The 24,941-nt window shown below is 36.8% G+C and overlaps 1 protein-coding gene across 2 annotated transcripts in view; it reads right to left on the reverse strand.

Annotated features, from left to right (window-relative positions):
- The window catches only part of myrip.L (myosin VIIA and Rab interacting protein L homeolog), a 187,285-nt gene that overhangs the window by 16,023 nt on the left and 146,321 nt on the right, over window positions 1–24,941 (reverse strand). For both annotated transcript variants that reach the window (XM_018267523.2, XM_041566087.1), the window contains exons 11-12: window positions 23,033–23,266; window positions 2,054–2,242 (exon numbers count right to left, since the gene is read on the reverse strand). In XM_018267523.2, coding sequence (XP_018123012.2) covers window positions 2,054–2,242; window positions 23,033–23,266 — 423 coding nt within the window. The remainder of the gene's footprint in view (window positions 1–2,053; window positions 2,243–23,032; window positions 23,267–24,941) is intronic.

A 24,941-nucleotide genomic window follows, 5' to 3' on the forward strand; every position in this document is an offset into this window, starting at 1 on the left:
CAAAGTATTGTTTATGTAAGTAAAATGATCAATAAGTTTTAATAATGTACATCTGCATTTCATCTGCAGATTCGCACCTTCTAGGATATAGGTCTGAAGTTTGGAACCATTTGGCATTTTTGGAGAAGTCATGATATACTTTGTAAGCTTTTTCCTTTATCCAATTGTTGATAAATGAGGCTTTCATATGTTCCAGTTTCAAAATTGGGTCGGCTCTGTGTTTTAACTAGGCTCTGAATTAGGAATCTGTACTCTCAGCACAGCCATGGAAAGTTGTGACTACACTAAGGGGCACATTTACTAAGCTCGAGTGAAGGATTCGAATGAAAAAAACTTCGAATTTTGAAGTATTTGTTTGGGTACTTTGACCATCGAATAAGCTACTACGACCTTCGACTTCGATTCAAACGATTCAAACTAAAAAAACGTTTTGACTATTCGACCATTCGATAGTCAAAGTAATGTCTCTTTACTTCGACTACATACTTCGGCAGTTTAAACCTACCGTTAGCCTATGGGGACCTTCCCTAGCACTTTTCTAAGTTTTTTATGATCGAATAAAAATAGTTCAATCGATTGATTAAAATCCTTCGAATCGTTCGAATGAAGTATTTGCGCTAAAATCCTTCGATTTCGATATTCAAATTCGAAGGATTTTACTTCGAGGGTCAAATTCGAGGGTTTATTAACCCTCAAAATTCGACCCTTGATAAATCTGCCCCTAAAAGTGTTTTGTAGCACTATACATCAACTTCAAGCCTGGAATAGTACATTTAGGGGCCTATTTATTATGCTGTGTAAAACAAAATTCAAAATAATGATAAATAAAATTCATGGAAAAAAACTGTGTAAAAAGCTGTGTAAAATAAATCACGAATGCCATATTTTCTGCTATTATTTTACACTGCTTCCGATCTGTAAGTTCCGGTGGAAGTTAAAAAGCACGTAAAAGAATTATGCCATTTTTATGCCTTTTCTTACACTGCGATGCCTGGCAATGTGTGGTGAATTATTTCACCCTTGAGTTTAACATTCATGAACCATATGTACACAGTTAAATGACGGAGAAAACCTAATTTGTATTTCCCCAGTATATAACAGCAACACCTTATTTTTTGACCAATGGGGTCTTTGATGTCTTCTGGTCATGTCAAGTCTTATAGCACAAAGTGCGATAACCGACCTTCCTATTTTACTGGCTTATTTGTATTTTACCTTGACCAAGTTTCCTAATCCCCTGAGACACAATCACCAGTCACTTACCAAAATGTACGTGCAGAGACACAATAAATGAATATTGTAAGTGCTTAGTACTAGGATTCATTTTGCTCAAGCAGAGAGGTTGTTCCTGATTCCACAGAACAGGTTACAAGAAAAAGAGCAAAAAGAGGTGCTCGTGATTTCACAAAGAACATATGTTTCTATCAGCTATCTTCTGGTTACACCCAACAGTTCATAAATGAAAAAAGACCAATAGGTTGACCCATCAGACACAGCAAATTTGAGGAAAAAGACAAGAAAACTTGATTCATTGTAGTGTACATAGTCACCCTGTACTTAAATAAAACAAGATTTAGCAATAAAATAATAATATATTATCTAGACTTGGACCCATAAATAAATCCCAATGGAAATGGCTCATGTTAAAAATTGCACTTTAAATATTGTACTGTACAAGTAAAGTTTACTACCTATAAACAGGATTTTTTTCTATGGCTTCCTTTGCATATGGCAGCTGATGCACTCCAGCCTTTTGCAATGAACTTGCAAACCATTACCAACTAGTTCAGCATTCTACAATGGTTATGAATGGCACCAGGGACTGTGAAACAAAGGAAACGTTGACCCAATAAATGTGCCACTACCCTTCACATAAACAAATACCATTCATGAATAAAAATAAAACTAGATGAAAACTATAATGAAACTTAGTGCTATTCTCAAGTCTAACAGAGACTGAAATTAAAGCAGTAAAGATGGCTTTTTTGAAATTATTATTATATCATGAATTTGCTACTCTCTATTTAAAAAAATAAAATAATTCCAGTCTTACATTTTCTTCCAGCTTGGTGAGCTGTTCATCTAGTCTTACAGGATCAGCTCCTATAGGAAAAGACCCGAGATCATGCGTGTTTGCTGGGGATCCCCACGGACCCGAGGATTCTGCTATCATTTCTTCCGTGGCATTGATCACTTTAAGGACCTCTGTTGATATGTTGCAGAGAGACACAGCAGAGTACTTCTGTTTATGTGCAAGAGCACATGGGGATAAAATAGCAGAGCATTAGAAAACGAACCAAATACATGGAGGTCAAAAAAGTCATCATAATTTGTAGACGTTGCCTTCGTTTTTACACTGTGTACATGCTAAATGTATTCTAATCTGTCTGTACAGCCAACTTGACTAGTTTGGAAGTTTATTGGCTTGTGTATATGGTCACAATGAAAATCCAGTAAGACCATCAGAAGAGAGTCAAAAGGAGTGAGTGTACATCTAGATTTTACTTCACTGCTCGATGCTGCAGGATACATCACTACCCCAATTTGCACTTTTATGTGTCTATTACTCTTATAGTACTGCTTGTACTCTGCATTGTGGTTTATGGTAAAATAGTTCTTTCCTTCAATAATCAGCAGCCTCTACTCACCAGGACATTCTAGCACAAAAACTCGATACTAAGATAGTGCTCCATCTTAAAACCATTTAAAAAAATCTAACTACCCCATTATATTATAACCTGTGTTTATTCCAGACTTCAAACACAAACGCTCCTTACAAGACTTTTGGGAAGCACTGTCTTCTTACTCATATATACATTCTATATATATATATATATATCTTACATACATCTGCATACATTTCAATAATTGAACTTGCCTCCTTCATCTTTCTACATCGCCTACTACCTCAAAAAACATTTCTTTACCCTGCCAAACCATTCTATCAATATTAGCATTTCTCAGGTGCCAAACATACGGGTCATTTTTGACCTTCCCATATCCCATTTACCCCTCACATTGAGATGTTTTTAAAATCCTGCCATTTTCAACATAAGGACATCACCCTCTTTAAACATTTTTCAGAGCATGGCCCGTCACATAGCAAGCACGGGAAGGAAATCATCTCACTTATTATAATATAATAACACAAAATGACAATAATATCAAGGACTACTTAGTACATAGTACTTAGTACATAGTCTTCTAAATGTAAATTAGTGGACTAATCTTCAGTCTATACACAATGAACACATCATAGATCAAAGAGCCAAAATGTAGAATCGACATTGTTTTTTTTTATATAGGTGCTACAGATTCTATATTGTATGGACCTAGAAGGGCAGAAACACTTTTAATATTATAAATCATACATGATAAAGGTCAGAAGAAATTATGTTATTACATATGGCCTAAAAATACAATGAACAGTAGCCATTTGGATTTGAGGGTCATCTACTTTACCACAGGGCACAGGTGTGCACCCCTTAGTGTTCACTCAAGTAGCACTTGCTCCCCGAGGTAAACTATGCTCTGTTCCTCACACTGGATTGAAAATCCTGTACCCGGAGCAAAGCACAGCATCGGGAGGCAAAGTAAGCCCTGTCCTTATCACTTATAATAGGACAGGTAGTAAGAACAGGGCCCCAAAGCGAGCTGCGTCCTCTGATGCTTCCTAACTTGTATGCCCTCATGTCCAATTACTATATGTTCCATACCAATGTTGCTGGACAACAACTACTCTTCTTAAAATATTCTTAAACCAACACTATTCAATAAAATATTTTCCTAAATCGCTAGGGCCAGTGGCCCATTTAATGGAAAAGGATTCATCATTGAGAATTCTGACTGTGAGGCATGTCATCTAAAAACTAGTATGTCACAAAAGGGATGAATTTACACGATACTTCCACCTACACACACTCTCTCTGCAACTTGACAATTTGCTTGCCAGTACAGGGCACATGAATGCAAGAGATCCCTGCAGAGACGTTTCTGGGCCTGCTGCCTTCTCTAACAGAGATGTGCTTCTGGTTAAAAAATATTCAATTAAAATCTTCAAGTTGCCAAAATGCCTCCTGAGGTAAGTATATCAACTTACCCCATGGCAGAAATGGCATTGAATCCCTGGAATGAACAACGGCCTGGATGAGGCTTTACTTCCAGGGCCCCCTTAGCAAGATGAAGCTGCAGACATACATTACTTGCACATAATACACAGTTATAAAACAGTTTCTGATGGCATGTGCATTAACATACCACAAGTGAACTATCTCAAACCAGCTAAACTGAAAATAGTGTTGGAAGGTGAACAATCACTTAAATATGTCAAAAAATTCCTTATACAAAAGTTTATCCTGGTAGTATGTGTGCATATGCACATACATATTATATAGCTATTTAGTGGTGGTTAAACTACATTGTGTGTGAGAACAAAAGCAAGTAGGAAAATTACCGATAAACTTAGACTTTTTTGACCCTGCTGGAAAGCCAATGAGTCATTAAGACAGCGGTAAAAGCTGCTCATTCTCTTCAAACAGAGTTATGCGAAGCCCTTAGGGTGCTGAGTGCTTTTTACACTCACAAGTGCCAATTAGAAATACAACCATGGTGAGCATTACAGTAAAAGGCCTGGAAATCAATGCTCCTTATCAATATAGATAGGTCTTCGTGAGCCCATACTCCTTTATGTTGCTAATGAATACCCAAGTGTTCCATATTTTTCTTAGGGTCCTTAAAAACAAGACACCTTTATTAAGTCATCAAAATTCAATATTTCTTGCTACTATATGAATTGGTTTTAAAAACATCATAATGAGTCGCACATCAACTTTAACTATATCATACTTTATGCTTTATAATTTCTCCTGAATTCGATTGTTATTTTAGGAGTCCAATAAGTAGCATGCACCACCACTTGCTTGTGATGTACCAATATAGGCACATATTAGTGTCTGCTTTGGTAAATTGTGAGCGACTTTTGGTGCAAGTTTTTATTACTGAACGTGTGTGCAAATGGCACCTATTCTGCAGCACAGCATCAATAATGGCATTAAATATCGTAAGCTCTAATAAGCAGGACCCTTTTTTTCTATTGTATCAATCAGCATTTCTGTATCATTTGTATGTTTGATATTTCTACTCTTTATAAATACAAGTCAAATTAAATTCGTATATAAAAGTTTGCATCATGTGAAAGAAAACGTAGGCATTCACATGGGTTCAAAATCACTTCAGCCGAATCGGAGTCACAAAAACTGCAGGGAATCAACCAGTCAATATCATCAGCCATAGCAGACATAGCAAACACAGATCCTCGTTCAACTTAACTCTGTGTTCCTTTTCTTAGCACAATAGTACAGGTATGGGATCCGTTATCCGGAAACCCTTTACATTACAAAGCTCTAAATGAAAGAAAGGCTGTCTCTCAAAGGGGCAGATTTGGGTGAAGTGGCTAACGCTACCGACATTTTGCCAGAAATCCCATTCGCAGGGACATCGCCAATTTACTAACAGGTGTAGGCGACAATTCACTAGCGAATGGGACCATTGCTAGCGTTCGTTCGCACACTATATCTAGGCGACTGTTCGATGCAGCAAATAGTCGTTGATCCACAAATTCAATATAGTGCGAATTTTATTGAACGTTACCTTTTTCGCCAGCATTAACTTCGCCCACGCAGACCAGGCGAATTGCTAAAATTAAGCTAGATCTTCCTCAATCTTATGTCAGTTACAGCATATCCTGTCTGCCGGAAATGCATTACTGGCGACTTTTTTTTAAGTGGGATTGCCTGCAAAAGTCCTAACTATTGAACTTTTTGGGTTAACATTTTTCCCCAGACATATGAGGGGCATGGAACATTCATTTTAGGGTGGGCTCATGTGTGTACAGCATTATCGGATCTCTTTTGTCTTTATTCAGGTTCCTTGGACATTTGTAATAAAAAGTGGCCACTTCAAGCATTTGCACCAACATCTCTAATAAAGACGTCCATATGACATTAATGTACCCGTCCTAATCAAATTGACCTAAGCATAAGAGGACTGACAAAGTTTCGCTAGGCAGAAGCGAACGCTAGCGTAATTTTGCTTAAAAACGCTCGCACTGCCGAAGTAACGCTAGTGAAAAGTCACCAGCGTTCGGCACCCAGGCACCTTTTAGTGAATCTGCCCCAAATACAATCCAAATTTTTACAAATTATTTTCTTTTCCTATGTAATAATTAAACTGTACCTTGTACTCAATCCAAAACTAAGATATAATGGGGTATATTTATCAAAGAGTGAAGTTAGAGAGCGCCACAGTCTGCTAGCATGAAATACTGCCTCTCTCCATTCATTTCGACAGGATTTTTAAAGGTGTATTTATCAAAAGGTGAACTTTCACCCTTTGATAAATAAATACACCTTTAAAAATCCCATAGAAATGAATGGAGAGGGGCGGCATTTCACTCTAGTGGACTGTAGTGATCTCTAACTTCACTCTTTGATAAAAATACCCCATTAATCCTTATTGGAAACAAATGTAATTAATGTTTACATGATTTTCTAGTACACTTAAGGTATGAAGATCCAAATTACAGAAAAATATGCTATCCAGAAAACCCCAGGTCCTGAGCATTCTGGATAACAGGTCCCATACCTGTAGTATTCAGAATAAAAAATATGGAGGAAGTGGAGGAGCAGATCTATGCTGCCATGTTTGTTTATTGGTAATGCACCACACAACATGTTTCGGACAAGCATGCCCTTTGTCAAATGTACATGATGTACACTTGATAAATAGCATGCTTTGCCCTGGTCTTCTAAATTCTTTTTTTTTTTTGATTGCATTACTAAATACTAATGATTACCATTTCTGGCTATGATAAATGCACAGCTATTTTATCTTAAAAGAGGCTAAAATGGCTTACTGTGTCTGTTCCAGATTCTGGAGCTCTTTCCCTTCTCATTATTACACTCATGGGACTACTTACATTTACAATCAGTAAAATGCATTTCATTGATATGCAACTTTTTAAGGTCACTTAATCAATCAATAGTCCTGCAGATTATCACCTTTACTTTGAAACAGCTACTTAAAAGAACAAAATAAAATACTATAATAAAACCAATGAACTCATTGGACTTATAAGTGGCATTTACAGATACATACACACAGAAGATGATATGGTGTTTGTTTACTAATGAGCTTATCCCCCCTTTCCAGCCAAGAGGATTTCCCTCACTGCCTGTTTCATATAGAGGTATGGCATCTATTATCTACAATGCTCGGAATCTGGGGTTTTCTTGATAACCCATCTTTCCATAATTTGGTTCTTCGTTTTTAGGGGTCTGTTTCAAATAAAATTTTACGTTTTTTTCCCCCACTAATGTCTAAAAATTAGTAGTTATCTCATTATTTTTAAAAAAAATTAATTAAGTGTACAAACCACGAAAACCACTAATACAAAACTTTGCCAGGTAAAAGTTGTTGACGTCCTATAGAAGTCAATTGGAGTTAAGCTGATCCCACTGAACTGAAAATTTGTAGAGGTTTTCGAGGTATTTGTATTTTTTAGAGCATTGTTTACCTTTTTTATTTGGAACTTTTCAATAAATGAGTTTAGTCGTGGTTTCAAAAACCTCTAAAACCACTAATATCTGACCTTTGATAAAAAGGCCTCCACATCTACTAGAGAATCTTTTAAAAAGAATGCTAATAGGCTGGTTTTGCCAATAAGGATTCCTTATATCTTAGATTAGATCATGTAAAAGGTACTATTCAATTATTACAGAAAAGTTAGTTTATTAAAATCTGGATTATTTAAGGTTAAATAGAGTCTATGGGGAAAATTTACTTTCCTGCGAAAATTCGCCAGCTATGGCTTTGCGCACATTACAACACTTCACCGGGCGTAAATTTGCCTGGACACCGCTAATTCACGAAGATCCGAAGTTGCGCACAGGGTACCAAATGCTTGTGAAGTTGTGCTAGCGAAAATACGATCAGCAGTTTGAAGTTGCGCTAGCGTTGGCTAATTTGCATACGGCGTGCAGTTAAAGTACAATGGCCGTATATGTTGCAGCAAATACATTACACTACACAAGGCCAGGGAACCTTAATAAAATTATATAGAGTTTTTATATTGCCCTACACATGAGCCCACAGTATAGTTTTGTTGCCATATGTTATCAAATGTAAGGGGGGAAAGAGGGTACCCCAAAAAAAATTTGATCTTTTTCAGCCTATCACCCTGTAAAAAGGAAAAGACGTCAGCGTTTTTGGGACTTTTTTTTTTTTTTTTTTGGGGAAAAATGTTTTTTTGGACCAAGTCCTATCTACTCTATTGTACTTCACCTGGTCTTAGGTGGCAAAGGCAAGTCTGGCGATAGAGGTAACGTTCAGTAAAATCAAAAACGTAGTAAATTTGTGTAGTAACGCTCTTTCGCGTAAATAGGCAAAGTGCAGAAATGACATCACACTGGCGAATTTTCACCAGCGTTAGACACTTCACCCTTTAGTAAATTTGCCCCTATGGGAGATGACCTTCCCCTAATTCGAAACTCTCTGGATAAGGGGTGTCCGTATAACAGATCCCATACCTATATTAACATTGAGCATTTCTGAAATAGCATCATTACAATAGCATGGTCAAAATAATGTTATGGTGTATTTTTGCTTAGGAAAGATGTGAGAAAGGTTTCTACTATTTTTTCCTAAGCAGAAGAAAATCAGAGCAGCCTCTTTCTTTCTCCTGACAACTTCCTTGACTACTTGGTGGTCAGAATGGTCAGAAACTAACCGGCAGGTGTCGCTGTTGTAACGAAATTCATTCATATTAACAGTACATGTATCCCTTAATATCTTGGAATTAAAAAAAATAAATACTGAATGTACATTACAAAAGTGCTTAAAATAGCACCCTCATCAATTTTACATTTACTCATTTAAAAGGTTTACTTATACTTTAAAATACATCCCTGATGTTGCTGGACTACATTTCCTTTAATGGGGGGAAGGAGGGGGGTCATAAAAGAAATATTAAGACAAAAATTCAAATTGTAATTAAATATTTGTTTATACCATAAAATCACCGGAAAACTATTTAATCTGAACTGTAATTTTTTATTTTTTCACCATGTTTTTTTGTCAAGGTTTAAAAGGGAGAATAACACATTTTTGCCAATCTGGCGCCAACTTCCTGAATTTAATGTTAATGCAAAAATATCTTTAATTCCAGTTTAACGTTTACTTGATTTTTGTAAAAGTTGGAGTATGCTGGGAGTTCAGTCCAGAAACTGACTCCATTAAATACATTTTATGCTGAGCACCAGTTGTACATTATCTGATACTTGCAGGTAATTCACATTCAAATACTCAACACATCACAAGCAAAAATAGAATTATGTGTCTATAAAAGGTTTCAACTTAATTGATTCCAATATGGAGAGTATGTAAAAGTATATACATAATAGTGTCTCATTTATTTCAACTCATTGATCAAAGCCATTGAACAGAGTCCAACTTATTGAGACCCATTTTATCATTGATTATATTGTAACTGTTGTTTATACCGGCTTTAATTCTTGAACTTGATCAGAGGTTATTGAGTAATTTGGACATAAAACATCCTTTTTCAGTATAGCTAGTATTTCCATGTGCCTCATAGTCTGCTGACCATATAGATGAGCCTATGGCACATCATTGAAGTGGATAACAGTTTGCCATGTGTGGCATTCAGTAATAAAACCATTTACCCTAAAGCCAAATCACTGGGGAATCTTCCTGCACCATCATCAACTTACACCATGTCCACTATTCTTCAGGCCAAGCGCATTAAACCTATTTTTTCTTCCCTCTTACCCAAAAATAAAGAATTACTTTAATTTGTTGAATAAATAATTTAAAATATACTGTATGTGAAAAAATGTGGGTTTTGAAAATGCAATAAACTGCACTTTCTTTCTAGGAATTCCAAATAAAAGGACATTATAATGGATCAACAAAAGAGTAGCCTCGCCTGTTGCAGTACAGAGGATAAAAACTGTAGTTTTAAATGAAGCTCTGGCATTTTTCCTAGTTTTCAGAAAGCAGTTAAAAGAGAGAGTTAGAAGTACACAATTAGAAAAGATGTCCTTTATCCTGGCGTTAAAACCCCATAAAGTACAGTACATGCAGGAGGAAATACACAAGTGCACTTTGCATGCATCAACAACTGTTACTTTCTGCACAATTCAATCCTGAAATCTTAATGGATCAGTTTGATTCTTTACATGAAGAATGTGGTTCATTACACAGGCACATGAATTTTCCTCAGTGGTTGAGAAACTGTGACAGGCTGATCAAGACACAACACTTTTTTTTCAGTTCAGTTCAGTTGGTTTCAGATAGTTCACCAGAAATAAAGACTCTTTAAAATTACTTTAAATTTTTTATGTTTTTCTAAAATCTAAGTTGAATGTCCCTGTCTGGTGTTTGAGTCTGGCAGCTCAGTAATTCAGGCACAGATTCTAAACTGTTACAATTTTGCAACATTTAGTTGATACATTTCTCAGCAGCATCTCTGGAGTATTAGTAACTATTGTATCAAATCTAACAGCTGATCCAGGGATTCTGCTCAGCAGGGACAAAGATAGGAAATGTATCAACTAAATGTATCGATTTAGAACAGTTTACAGAGTCGACGACCCCCCCCCCGAGCTGCTTTAGAAGGTAAAAAATTGAACTTTACACTTCAATATTAGGAAAACAGACACATATAGAAAATAGAAAGTAATTGGCAAAAGTCTTTATTTCTGGTGAACTGAAACTAACTGAACTGCAAAAAAGGGCTGGAAGGTGAAGAACCCCTTTAAGGCATTTCTATTATTGGAATTAACAGATGGCTGAAGTGGGTCACAACAGAAAAGAATAGGCGTGTAAAACTTTCCAACCTTACTCTCAACTCACTGCTTATTTAAATGCTATTTTATTACTGCTTTACAGTGTTGGGGGTCGGGGAAGGAAAAGTGGAACAGGAAACAAAGCTCATCTAGGGCTCATACATTAAAGGATTTAACGTAGTCCATCCTTCCCCACATGGCATCTGCCCATAGAACTATGCTGAACTGCCGAACAGAAGAAGCGAGGACTGGTTTTACTGCAAACCAATTATGAACCTATTTCAAGCTCAGATTGCCAGTGAAGGATGACTTACTCCACTTCCTACTGATGTGAATGGTAAACCACGCTTAGCAGTGCTTTGATCTTTGTCACATGCAGATTAATCAAAACTTATCGATTATGTAATATCAGGAGCAACATTTGCAAAACCTCTTTTCACCTATAGCAACCAATCAGCAGGTAGCATTTACTAGTCACCTATTTAAAAACAAGAATCTTATTGGTTGCCATGGGTTACAGCTCCAGGTGCAAAGTTTATGCATTTTATCATATATTGGGGATGAGGGGCTATGTAATAAAAGATGCACCAGTTTTTACTTTCTAGCCACTTAAAACAACTGGTCAGAAGAGCATTTATTGGTCACCTGTTAATAAACAACATCTCATTGTTGGCTATGAGACTAAAAGGGAAATTGCAACTATTTCATGGTTGGACCTTGCAGGGATAAGGCAATCCTTCACCCCATGTTGTGACAGTTTTGTTGGCAGTACTGTGGAAAAAATACTGGTAGTGAGTGCTATACTGCCCAAATCTGGATCCCAGTGCAGGAGGCCATGTTGGGACACAAGCATGCAAATGAGTGTCCCAACTTGCTTGATATTTGTATGCATGTTAGAGTCCTGCGCGGGTACATTTTTTGGAACCCATACCCACAACCTGCAATCCGCAACCCGGACCTGCAACCCACATTCTTACCGGCTTGGACCCGCTACCCGAAGCGCAAGTACCTGATCCACAACCTGGACCTGCGACCTACTGACCATCAAATAATCAGGAAGTGCTGTCATTTTAAACCGGAAGTGACCTCATCGGATGTAGGCATGATCAGGAAAAAATAAGTAAAACAGAAAGTGCTGTCATTGTAAACCGGAAGACACAATATTGGAAGTAGGCGTGATCAGAAAAAAGGAGTAAAAAGCGCTATTGAGAGGACCAACGGCCCGACCCGCGACCCTCAAACCCGCCAACCTGCGTCTATATCCGGGCCCGCAACTTCTACTCGCAACCTGCAGGGTACCAGAGGTTTTTGCGGGTACCTGACCCACTGCAGCACTCTAATGCAAAAAACATGACAGCCTACAATGGGAGCGCCCTCCTTGTGCTGGAGGCATAGTGCCCACTTCCAGAATTTTCTTCATAAAATATTACTTTTTTTCTATAAGCCCGCACCTCTGGTGTGGGAAACACTTTTCCTCCAATAGATTCCCTTTAAAGGACAAGGCAACCCCATAAAGATAATGTGTTCAAAGATAAACCTAATGTTAAGAATTGATAGGCGCTCACAATTCATCGCACTAATGCAAGCTTTCCCTGTAGCACTGTAATCCACTTGCAAATTTTGCTGAGTTGTATTGTGTCAGTTTCCTATAGTTCTTCAGTCTTATACCAAGACCTTGCTTCTGCGCACAAATGACAATTCCAGCCTTGCGCATGCTCATAAAGCTCATACAGCTTAAGCCTCTTCAGAATATCGATCATGGGGCAATGCCAAGGTGGGAAGAAATGTGGAAAACCACCCTACCCAACATTGCCTATTTGGATATAGACCAATCACCTTTGAAGACACCCAGTTAGGTTTAAGCATAACCCAAAATAAAAGAGGGGCACTAACATGAAAATAAAAGAACTCTGTTTTTCTGATTTGTTTTTTTAATGGAACTATTAAACATGTTTCTACTGGGAACTTAAAAGGAGTTATGTTTTTTTTTTTAAATAATCCAATAATCAACAATGTAATGGTGTCAGTTCTGATTCTTGGTATTTGGCAGAGAAATCACCTTAATTTCAATATTTTATCCCACAGATATTCAAATTTTCCATTGTGCCCTAAAATATAACACAAACCTGGTAGCAATAGCATAGTAATTGCTAATAAAATAATGAAAACACAAGGATGCACAGTTTTTAAATGAAACTATATGGAATCTATTATCAAAAATGATGTAGCAGAATGTAGAACACCAAGCTTTGATATTCAGCCCATTAAAAATACAATTGTTTATCTAGGATATTATGGGGCACATTTACTAAAACTTGAATTAATCAAATTGTTTTGGAAAACAAATCCAACCAAACTCTCTTCCATGATTTGAACTCATTTATCAATAATTTTTCTCTAAAAAATATTGAAGCGGCAAAATGTCATGACAAATCGGATTGTGCGATTGACATTCTGAAAATCCGATCCTAACGAGTTTACGCTGCGAAAACTCTTTTTTTGGATTATCGGACGTAAATCTTTCGGATTATCCAGGGCAGATCACAATGTCAAAAACAACTTCAGGGACGTCTGCCATTGACTTCTACATGACCTCGACAGGTTTGAGATATCGCATTTTCGGATTCAGATTTTTAGCAGCTTTTTTTTCACATAGTATGGAGTTTTCCTGCCCTAAAAATCTCGACCAGAAGAAAAAACAAGGTTTAATAAATGGGCCCCTAAATGTACACCAATCACATATATTTAAAAAAAAGTCCATCAAGTTCAACCCCCTCAAAATGATTCCCAGTGCATCACAGACACAACAGACCTATCTATACACTCACATTTCTAAAGTATATATACTGATACCTATACTAATATAACTGTATAGCTTAAGATCAGAATAGCCTTGTATATTATTCTTGTTCAAACAGTAATCAAAGTATTAATAGAATCAGTCATCAGAACATGACCAGCAGGGCATTCCACAACCTCACTTCCCTCACCATATGGTATCTATCAAGAAGGGGATAGAACAGGAAAAATAGATACTTTTGTGTCTTGTATCTGCTCTCTGCAATTGCATTCTCTTATCTCCCTGCAACTGACATCCCTTTTGTACTTGGCAACAACCTCGACAAAACCCTTTATATGGGGCATACCAGAACTATCCTACAATATTCTCCCCAGTGACAGAGATGACTTTCATTTCATTATATTAAAAATAGCAATTCATCAGGGACTACAGCCAACACAACTAGTTGTCATGACGCGTGTGCCCCATCATTGAGTGGAGGGTGTATATTGAATATAGCACTACTCTATGCTTGAACTTAAATCTTGTGATTCCAAAGACTTAGACTGTATGATGTAATAGGCACCTAGACATGTAATATTTGTATTACTCTTGTAGAACCAAAGTTCACTGTATTAAAGGTTATTAAAAACTACATGATGATTTATTTTGGATCTTCAGATATAGGTTAAGAAAATGAGACATTTCTGAAACTGGGACAAAACTCTGCCTGTGTGACTCCAGAATTAAGTCAATGCCGCATGCCACGTCACAGTTTGTCCCTAAACATTATCACTATGCCCTGTCGATCACCTTGTCCCCAACATCATCTGCCCAACCTCCCAATGTTAATGCTGAAACCCTTTATATGGGGCATACCAGAACTCCCTACAATAGTCTCCCCATAATGCTGATAGATCTGTATATGGTCAGGGGAGAGCATATTATGTAGAAAAAAACTGAGTAGACATATACCAAATATGTTACATAGTACCCAAAATAAGGGAGTGTACATTATGTTATTAACATGTCTGATGTGTGTGCATTTTTTAAATGAAAAACATTTTAATATAATGAAGAAGTTGCGCCTCTGTCACTGCGGAGAATATTGTAAGTGAGTTACAGTGTGCCCTAAATAAAGAGTTTCTCTCCTCTCTTTGGGCTAAACTACACGGGAGGTTTCTAGGATGGTGTTGGATCGACAGAACGCATCCTACAAGTCAGATGTAGTCGCATGGGTCAAAATATAATGGGACTGGTACAAAAATCTGATATGTAAACATGGAAGATTTGCCATCCACGACACACCTGCTGGAAGGGAAAGCTTAATGCTGTGTCTTCATCCGACAAGATAAAATCTGATGGTGTCCGACAGACTTTTATTCTCATTAAAATACATTGAATGTCGGCTGTAGATGCATGAGGAAAGCACACCATCTGACTGTATCTGATTTATAGCTATGTGGATCATATTTTGTAAGATACAACAAAATCTTTTGCCGTTGGGTGAAAAGATCAGGTAAAATTGGATGCACAAAATCTAAACAAATTCTTCTGTGCAATTTAGCGCTTAAATATATAAAATAGATAAATTAGTAAACTCTGGACCTCAGAGTTTGAATAATAGACTAGCTACTTGCTAAGAGTGCAGATTATTTTCTTCCAATGATGCTTAAGATGAGACTTACCACGGACTTATAAAAGAGGAAAAAGCACGTTTTCATTCCTTAATGTCCTTTTTTATGCAAGATAGTACTTTATGTTCTTTAGTTGCCAATGGGTGACACTGCCTAGAGTTACAAAGCTTGTTATTCACAAAAATCCCCAACTCCTTTTCAATAAAGGAGGCCCCAACACACCATTTAGAGTATAACTCACATTTATGCAGGTATGGGACCTATTATCCAGAGTACTACAACTACAATGACTTTAGTACAATTCCAACATTTCTCATACTTTGGGGCAGATTTATCAAAGTTACAACTGCTTATATGTCTATAGATGGAGCTATTTTTTTATATGTATGTCTGATAGGTTAAATTAATTACAGGAATGATTAGAATAATCCCCCCCCCCAAAATGAGTAGAGTGAAATTAAAAATATAACATTTGTAAATAATAGCCATGGGAGTTGAATATGAGTTTTAAATAGCAACATTCCATTTTCCCATGGGTTTTTAAGAATGTAAAAATTCACAAAATGCCTGATTTTACACTCTACAGCACTTCACACTGTGACAAAACAAGTAACATGGCTAGGCGTCACTAATGAGCCCTACTTCCAAGCACAAATTTTTAATGAGTTAGAGGTCCCTTGAGGACTTCAAACACACTAAATACAGTTTCTCCTAATGGGTGAAGCTTCAGTTATTCTGTTATTTTTCAGCTGGACCTTCTGCTTAGTAATAATATCATAAACAAGAATAGATCTATATCAGAATTCATCCTCAGAAATAGTTCAGCCTTAAATAATCGGTCCTTGGATACTGGAGAGTTTATGACAGAAACTGTGGAGTGGATTCTGGGCAATTCTTTATGCACATTTGGGCTATTTCTGCAACAATCGCAGTTCTTTTAGAATAGGGTCATTGTAGGTGCATTTAAGTTTGCTGTTTTTATTTTACCCCAATTATATTTGTTAGGCAATCAATAAAAGGTCACTAGAAGGAATAAAAAACAGATGGGGGGTCAATTATCTGGATTGCTTGCAACCAGGATTTTCCAAGGTAGAGTAAATTATGCAAGAATAAATTGCTGTTTATTTAAAGGAGAAGGAAAGGTATATTTACTTTAGGGGTGACAAACGGGAACACCAGCCAGAGGTTTCAGGCAAGTGATCATACACACCAGGGGGGAGGTGCCTAAGATTTTAGCACCCCTCTGTGATTATTCCTTTCCTTCTTCTATAAGCAGTACACATTAGGGAATAGAACTGTCGCTTTTTTGGAGCATTTCTGGATGAGATCCCATCCCATATACAGTCAGCGCAGACTTTACTGAAACACCCAGCACACATACATTTTCTAGAGAATAGGATGACATACTGTACCAAGTGTCCTAGATGCATTAATAAGTCCAGTCTGATCTGTACTGTACAATAATGCACATACTAGATATTTAGAAAGTGTAATTTTAAGTTTTCTTAATCCTTTTGCAAAAAAACTTTATTTTACTCTACTGTGCATGGGTCAGCCGAGGGCCATTGGAAAATGGTGCTTACTGAGAAATACAAAAACCTAGAAAAAAGAGCTGGCACCCTTCCGTCACCCCAAAAAAATATTAAAAAATTAAGTAGAATCCAGGAGTCTCAAAATATTAGTAAAGTAGTACAAAAAGCTTTATTTACATCTTGTATAAAAATAATAGCCTGAAGCATTTCGTGTCCCCACAGGACACTTAATTATAGGCTAACTAGTTACCCATACATACAAAATATTTAAAGGAAAAAGAGCCAATAGGAAAGTCGCAAGGGCGGAATCATAATTAGTAATCAAAATAGGTGTATGTTATTGCCCCGAGTGGCTCATTATTAAAAATACATTTAAAGTACAAATAGTACTTTAAATGTATATATATTTTTTATACAAAAGGAGTATGGCAAATATATTTCTACATAAACAAAGATACAAAAATATAAAAAATCAAATATAAAAAATACAAACAAATATGAAAGAACAAATAGGGTTTTTTTTGGAGTTAGATAAAGCAAGAGATATCAAAATCATAATTTAGACCCAATGGTTGTCTAGTTCCTAGGTGAAAAATCCATTTTGCTTCCTTTCTCAAAAGGTCTGAAGTAACGTTTCCTCCAAGAATATTAGGTGTTATTTTGTTACACTTAGATATGACACATCTCTATTATTACATTCGGCAAAGTGTTTTGCTACAGTAGTTAAGTTCTCTTAGTAATACTAGATTACTCGTTCCCTGATTCTATCTTTCCGTTTACGACCTGTCTGGCCCACATATTGTTTCTGACATTTTTTACATGTTAGTAAATATATCACATTTCTTATTTTTAGCGGAAGAAGTCCAATGTTTTCTTTAAATATTTGCAAGTGATACACCTATTGGCCCCACATTTAAAACAACCTTTAGTTTGTAACCAAGTGTTGTGATGTTCTTTAAATCTAATAAGACTGAGGGTCAATTTGTTGCCTATTGTTTCAGTTCGCCTGGGAATGTATTTTTGTCCTTTTTTAAGAATTTCCTTCAATATGGGATCAGTTTCTAAAATAACAAGATTTTTCTTTATGTTATTTTTTATTTGATTAAATTGTGGACTATATGTTAATACACATGAAAAGGCTTCAGAATGATCTTTTTTTGTCATTTTTCTTGTTGTTTTTAAGTCAATTTTAACACTATCGGTCTATCTAAAGCATTAGACTACAATATAATAGATGATACGATGGCTACTTTTCTTAATGTAGAACATCCAAAAACTGCGATTTTTCACTATCTTCCTAAAACACACAAACTCTCCAGACCACCAGTTGGCTATCCAATTATAGTAGGGATTGGCTCTTTAGGTGAAAATTTATGTGAATTTATAGACTATTTCTTACAACCTCCAGTCTTTAAATTACCCAGCTATTAAAAAGACAGTGGCCATCTTATACATGCTCTCAATATTGCTCTGGGATACCACATATAAATGGGCATCTATTGATGTCGTTTCTTTGTATTCTTGCATCCCACATAATTTAGGCCTAAGAGCATTTGAAACAATACAGCACGTAAGACACTAACCTTATTTCTTTTTTATTACAAGCAATTCACTTCTTACTTTCACATAACTTTTTTCTTTTCAATGACAAATATTATTTACAATGTTGTGGAACGGCCATGGGTGCTAAATTCACACCGTCATATGCAAATTTATTTTTAGCATGGTGGGAAGAATTGCATATTTTTCAAGGTGACAATCAGATTCTCAATATATACAATATATATCTCAATATATACAATACTATGGCCGTTTGTAGTTTTCTTTTTGAACTTAATCACAATGATTATAACCTCAGATTCACTAATGAATTGAACACTTCTTGGATAAATTTTTTGGATGTTACTCTCTGTATAGAAGATAACTCAGTTGTTACGACAATATATAGAAAACCATGTTCAGTTAACACAATGCCCATTCGTGTCATCCCAAACATATAACAGATAACATACCATATAGTAAATTTTTGCACATACGTCGTATCTGTAAAAAAGATAAAGATTTTTTTGCTAGATCAAATGACCTTTATACAAAACTATTACAACGAGGCTATGAAAGAAACCACTTAGATAGGGCTCTAAAAAGAGTGGTTCGTGTTAATAGAAAAGACCTGTTTAAGAGATATAGTGTTAAAACCGATAGTGTTGAAACTGACTTAAAAACAACAAGAAAAATTACAAAAAAAGATCATTCTGAAGCCTTGTCATGTGTATTAACATATAGTCCACAATTTAATCAAATAAAAAATATCATAAATCAGCGGCCCTTTGGGCCTGACTTCCACCTGCTCACTTCTGTTACCATTTATTGACAATCGGGACTTCCCTCCAGGCCTACAACCTGGATACTTCAATAACTGGCTAGGTGGAAAGGTGCAGCAGCTTTTTCACATGTGCCCTAAAGGCGTCCTGCCCTCATGGGAACAGGTACAGAATAAATATGCGCTTCCGACCACTGAACGATTTAAATATCAACAGATTGCCAGTTTCACAAGAAGAGTGCTCAATCAACCTACTGCAGCCTCGTTGTACACTGGTTTCGAAAAACTGTGCTGTCATACTTCTCCACCTCTCAGAGCCATCTCTGCTATTTATCAACTGCTGCATGGTCCAGCCGCGGCTAAACACTCTCCTTTACCGAGGTTCAAAAAATGGGAAACTGTTTTGAATGTCACACTGTCCGAACAAGACTGGGAAAACATCTTGGCTAAATCTCTTACTGGCCCCAGAAGTTGCAGAATTTTGGAGAATAACTACAAAGTGCTCTCCTTATGGTATAACACTCCTGCGAAACTGCATGTTATGTTCCCTGGAACAACAGACCAATGCTGGAGATGCAAACAACACATTGGCATCTCTACATCTTCTGGGACTGCCCTCTCATTAAGCAATTCTGGTCACAGATATTGGACACCTGCACGAATAAACTTCTCCTTGATATTCCGTTCGACCCAGCTGCAATTCTCCTGCACCATAATATGGTCTCTGTGTCCTCGTACAGAAAATCCTTAACTCAGGTTGCTCTAAATGCAGCTAAACTCTTGATTCCCCGCAACTGGAAAAGTACTGCCTCGCCCACTCTGCCTGAGTGGTTGAGGGAAATGGAGGAGATACGCAAATTTGAGGAAACACTCCCCTAAGGCGATGCTACAGCACTGGACGACCTGGCGCCCGTGGCTACAATATCTTGATTCTATTCCTAAAAGTGTCTGAGAGAGTCCTCTGCCAAACACAACCCACCCCCCCTTTTTTTGGATTGCCTCACTTGGGACATTATTCTGCATATTTTGCTTTATTATGTGTGCTAGGCTATGCTACCATTTGGGTAATGTTACTGTAATGTTCTTTTCTCTTGACAAGATATATGTAATACGCAATCTGGGATCTACTGATGGAGTCTCTGCATTTTTCTTCCCTTTCCCCTTCCTTCTCTTTCTTTCTTTTCTGTTTTTTCCTGACCCCTCCACCCTTTCCTTCTCTCTCTCTTTTATGTTACCTTGCTGATCCAGTACACACCTTCCATTCGACTGACCCCCACCTTGACTGACTAGCTCCCTGACAGCGCACAGTGGTTTACTTGTTTCTTGTAGACGCGTGCTTTTCTCCCCTGGAAAGGCATGCATCTGGGTAATTGCTTTCTCACACTATACATACTAGTTACCATTGTTAGTGATTGTATATGGTGTCTTCCCAGTGTATTGTGATCCTTCCTGATATATGCTGAAAATAAAAAATAAACAGTTTAAAAAAAAAAAAAAATATAAAGAAAAATCTAGTTATTTTAGAAACTGATCCCATATTGAAGGAAATTCTTAAAAAAGGACAAAAATACATTCCCAGGCGAACTGAAACAATAGGCAACAAATAGACCCCCAGTCTTATTAGATTTAAAGAACATCACAACACTTGGTTAAAAACTAAAGGTTGTTTTAAATGTGGGGCCAATAGGTGTATCACTTGCAAATATTTAAAGAAAACATTGGACTTTACTTCTTCCACTAAAAATAAGAAATATACAATACACCACTATATCAATTGTAACACAAGAAATGTGTTATATTAACTAACATGTAAAAATGTCAGAAACAATATGTAGAGAAGAGAAGAGAAAAATCACCGGCACAACAGGATATTTCTAGCAGGGAAACCCTTGCTCGTTTATTTGCGGATGCAACATTTCGGGGCATAACCCCTTTGTCAAGCATCACGCCCCGAAACGTTGCATCCGCAAATAAACGAGCAAGGGTTTCCCTGCTCGAAATATCCTGTTGTGCTGGTGATTTTTCTCTTGTCTGACTGTTGTGGAGGTTGCCAATACCTCCTTCATCGAGCACCAGGTGTCACGAGATTCGGGCGGCCAGTGTGTGCGAGGTGACTCCTCTCTTCTTCCTACTAGAAACAATATGTAGGCCAGACAGGTCATAAACTGAAAGATAGAATCAGGGAACATGTATCTAGTATTACCAAAGAAAATTGCGTAACCCCTGTAGCAAAACACTTTGCCGAATGTAATAATAGAGATGTGTCATATCTATGTGTAACTGCCATTGACAAAATAACACCTAATATTCGTGGAGGAAACGTTACTTCGGACCTTTTGAGAACGGAAGCAAAATGGATTTTTCACCTAGGAACTAGACAACCATTGGGTCTAAATTATGATTTTGATATCTCTTGCTTTATCTAACTCCAAAAAAAACCCTATTTGTTCTTTCATATTTGTTTGTATTTTTCATATTTGATTTTTTATATTTTTGTATCTTTGTTTATGTAGAAATATATTTGCCATACTCCTTTTGTATAAAATATATATATACATTTATGCTAGATTAACTATTTGTACTTTAAATGTATTTTTAATAATGAGCCACTAGGGGCAATAACATACACCTACATTGATGACTAATTATGATTCCGCCCTTGCGACTTTCCTATTGGCTCTTTTTCCTTTAAATATTTTGTATGTATGGGTAACTAGTTAGCCTATGATTAAGTGTCCTGTGGGGACACGAAACGCGTCAGGCTATTATTTTTTTATACAAAATGTAAATAAAGCTTTTTTGTACTACTTTACTAATATTTTGAGACTCCTGGATTCTACTTCATTTTTCAATATTTTTTGGGGTGACGGAATGGTGCCAGCTCTTTTTTCTAGGTTTTTGTATGCATTTCCCCCCCTGCTGAGGTTTTGGAGCATGAGCATCCGGACCCCTTTTGAAAAGCGGTAAGCTTATCCTTATACTACAAAATGTCCATGCTTTTTATGATTTTCTATTATATAGTCTTACTGAGAAATACCCGAGGCCGGTGCAGTATTCTGTTAACAGGAGGACTGTCCTGGGATATCAGGTAAGTAATTGTAATCACTGGGGGATACCTAACATTTGACACCCCCCCAGTCATTTAACTCCTTCCTTTTCCTTGTAAATGTAAACTTAAATGTAAATGTTAACACCACCAGGGGTATAAGTAGTGCCCAATGAGATGAAACTTACCATAGTTCAGAAATATTTGGCTAGACTTGATCAGGTATATTTAAAATCTTTGTATGAATTTTAAAGAATCTGTTTACATTTGGGTTTTCAGAATTGTGGGCTGGCCCATGACTACATGCAGCAGCATGTATGCATGTATGCAGAAAGAAACATGATTGTACAGGAACATAATAAGTTTCAAGGCTAGCTGTTAGATAAGGTGGAAGATGGTGCTATAAACAGTCTACAAACAGGTTATGGTACAGTCTTGGGCTTCGAGGTTACTTAGAATAAGAACTAAAATCATTTTGTAAAAAAGGTAATCACGCCTTTATGCTGAATGTAACCAATCATTTATGGCTAATATTTTCTGATGTGATATTATAAAGTTATATGTAACAGTCAGTTTTGGTAGAGAATTCTCCCGAGCTACTGAATGGTTTTGTATTCTGTGCTTGAATAAACTTCCTTCTCTGATTGAAACTTTGAAATGGCATTGGACTATATCATTGGAACAGACACTCACCGAGGTCCAGACCCAACAGTTGGCCAACATTTCAGTCTTACAAACAAAACCCATGACACTGAACAGGGCTCATTTCCTAACATAAGTGCAAAGTGCAAACATCCAGCCAATATAACTCTTATGAAATTAATTACCACACTAAAAAAATAGAAATAAGTACCTTTTTTAGTTCCTCTTGCACATACATGCCACTCTCCTCAGATAACATCTCTGGGTTTCTGCTTTCCAGTCTCAACTCTGGATCTTGCTCTTCTCCAGATGAATTTTCTTTGTCACTCATCTTTGCCGTTAATTCACATAATCTAGTTTTTAGTTTTTGTTCTAGATTATCTGTCAAGGTCCTGTGATGTGGTCCTCTGCTGCTTGTATCTGTTTCTGATATGTCACTGAAAGACTACAAATAAAAAAAAATATTTTATATTTTTATCAATTTTACCCACTATATGGAGCATCCACTTCAGTAACCAATAAGGTATATTAAAACTACTAAAGAATTTTGTATCTTTATAAAGGTGCAAAGCTATAGGTCAGGTGCCCTTATTCAGAGTTAACTTCAACTGCTGCTCAGGAAGTCCCCCGTTTGTAGCCTATGCCCTGTGATTTCCCAATGGGCCCAGGGGTATTGGGACCTATTCCAACCCTTAGGGACCATTTATTAAAGGACAAGGAAAGTAAACTTTATCAGAAAGGTCCAGGTAAATACAACCATAAACACAGTAATGCTGCTCTGAGTCCTCTGTGAAAAGAGCCATCATGTTCCTTTCCTCCTATTGTTTATACATGGGCTCGGTATCTGATTTCCTCCTCACAGCTCAATGCCAGAGGCAGTCATCCCTGCACATTTCTTCACTCCTCCTCCCTTCCCTTGCTGTAATCTGAGCATAGAGTGGAGCGAGCAGCCAGACAGGGCAGGATAACTTCTATGGCTGTTTACTAAATATAGTAATGTTACTAATCTATTGGTAATAAAATGCATCACAAGCTTTCCTTCTCCTTTAAACATCCATTTTTGCTGGTCAAATTTTTAAAGGGGACAAACTCAATTTTTTTTTAATTTTGAGAGATTTATTATACCCCCAAGCTGCTAAGAATCCAAAACAGAAACTACTCCAGCTAAATCCTGTCAACGGCAGATGTCCCTTTTACAATTTGACAATGTTTCTTGATATCGTGATCTGCACGGCTATAGTGCGATAATCCAAAAAAGTCAAGGTTTTTCAGCGACAAAGCGAAAAAGTTGTACGATTCGAGTGGAAAAGGACTCAGGCTATCTTTCATCCCTGAGAAGCTTTTACTGAAGGGATCCAGTTCACAAAGGCGTTCCTGAATGATGAGACTGTTCCTTCACATTATTCTATCTCATATGGGTAATGGTGGATGAACCTCTGCAAAACTGCTTTTATATATATACTCTTTTGCCTCACTATTGGTGCACTCACAACAGCACCTTACTTTTAATAATTGTTGTTCAATACATTACCTATATAGTTTGGAACCACTGGTGCTAAATTTCTGTATGAAGAAACAAGTGTTGAGTTGAACAATTCAGCTTGCAAAACCATCCCTATAATACCGTCATGGTCAAGATGAGAAAGAACATATTCATATGCTTACCCCTTTAACCATTTCCTATTTAGAGTATAGGATTAAGTGACGATCAGTAACCAGTAACGGTGGAGTATGCCCTCTATAAAACTCTCGTATTATACTCAATATCTCTAACAGAGACAGCCCAATAAAAACTACTGATCTTTTTTTCCATCTATATGTATTTGTCTGCTCTGAAGGGTTAATAAATATTATAGCCTATAGGGGAAAAAACTGTAGCAAGCTTTTCAGCATTCTGTAATTATTTTGATTCAAAAAGCCCCTAAAAATTATTTTTCAATGAGATTTGTTTCATTGCAGTCTGTGGGAAAGTTTTGCTCTTCAAAGCAATTACACCAAATAAATATTTTTCTTCTAGGGAAAACAGAAAAGTCAATGATCAAATAAAAATGTTTTCTAAATTTTGGAAAATGTGAAACACAATGTTGTCAATTGGCATTTGACCACTGCAGTCCTGAGCA

This window comes from Xenopus laevis, chromosome 6L (genome assembly GCF_017654675.1).
Source record: "Xenopus laevis strain J_2021 chromosome 6L, Xenopus_laevis_v10.1, whole genome shotgun sequence".
NCBI lineage: Eukaryota > Metazoa > Chordata > Amphibia > Anura > Pipidae > Xenopus > Xenopus laevis.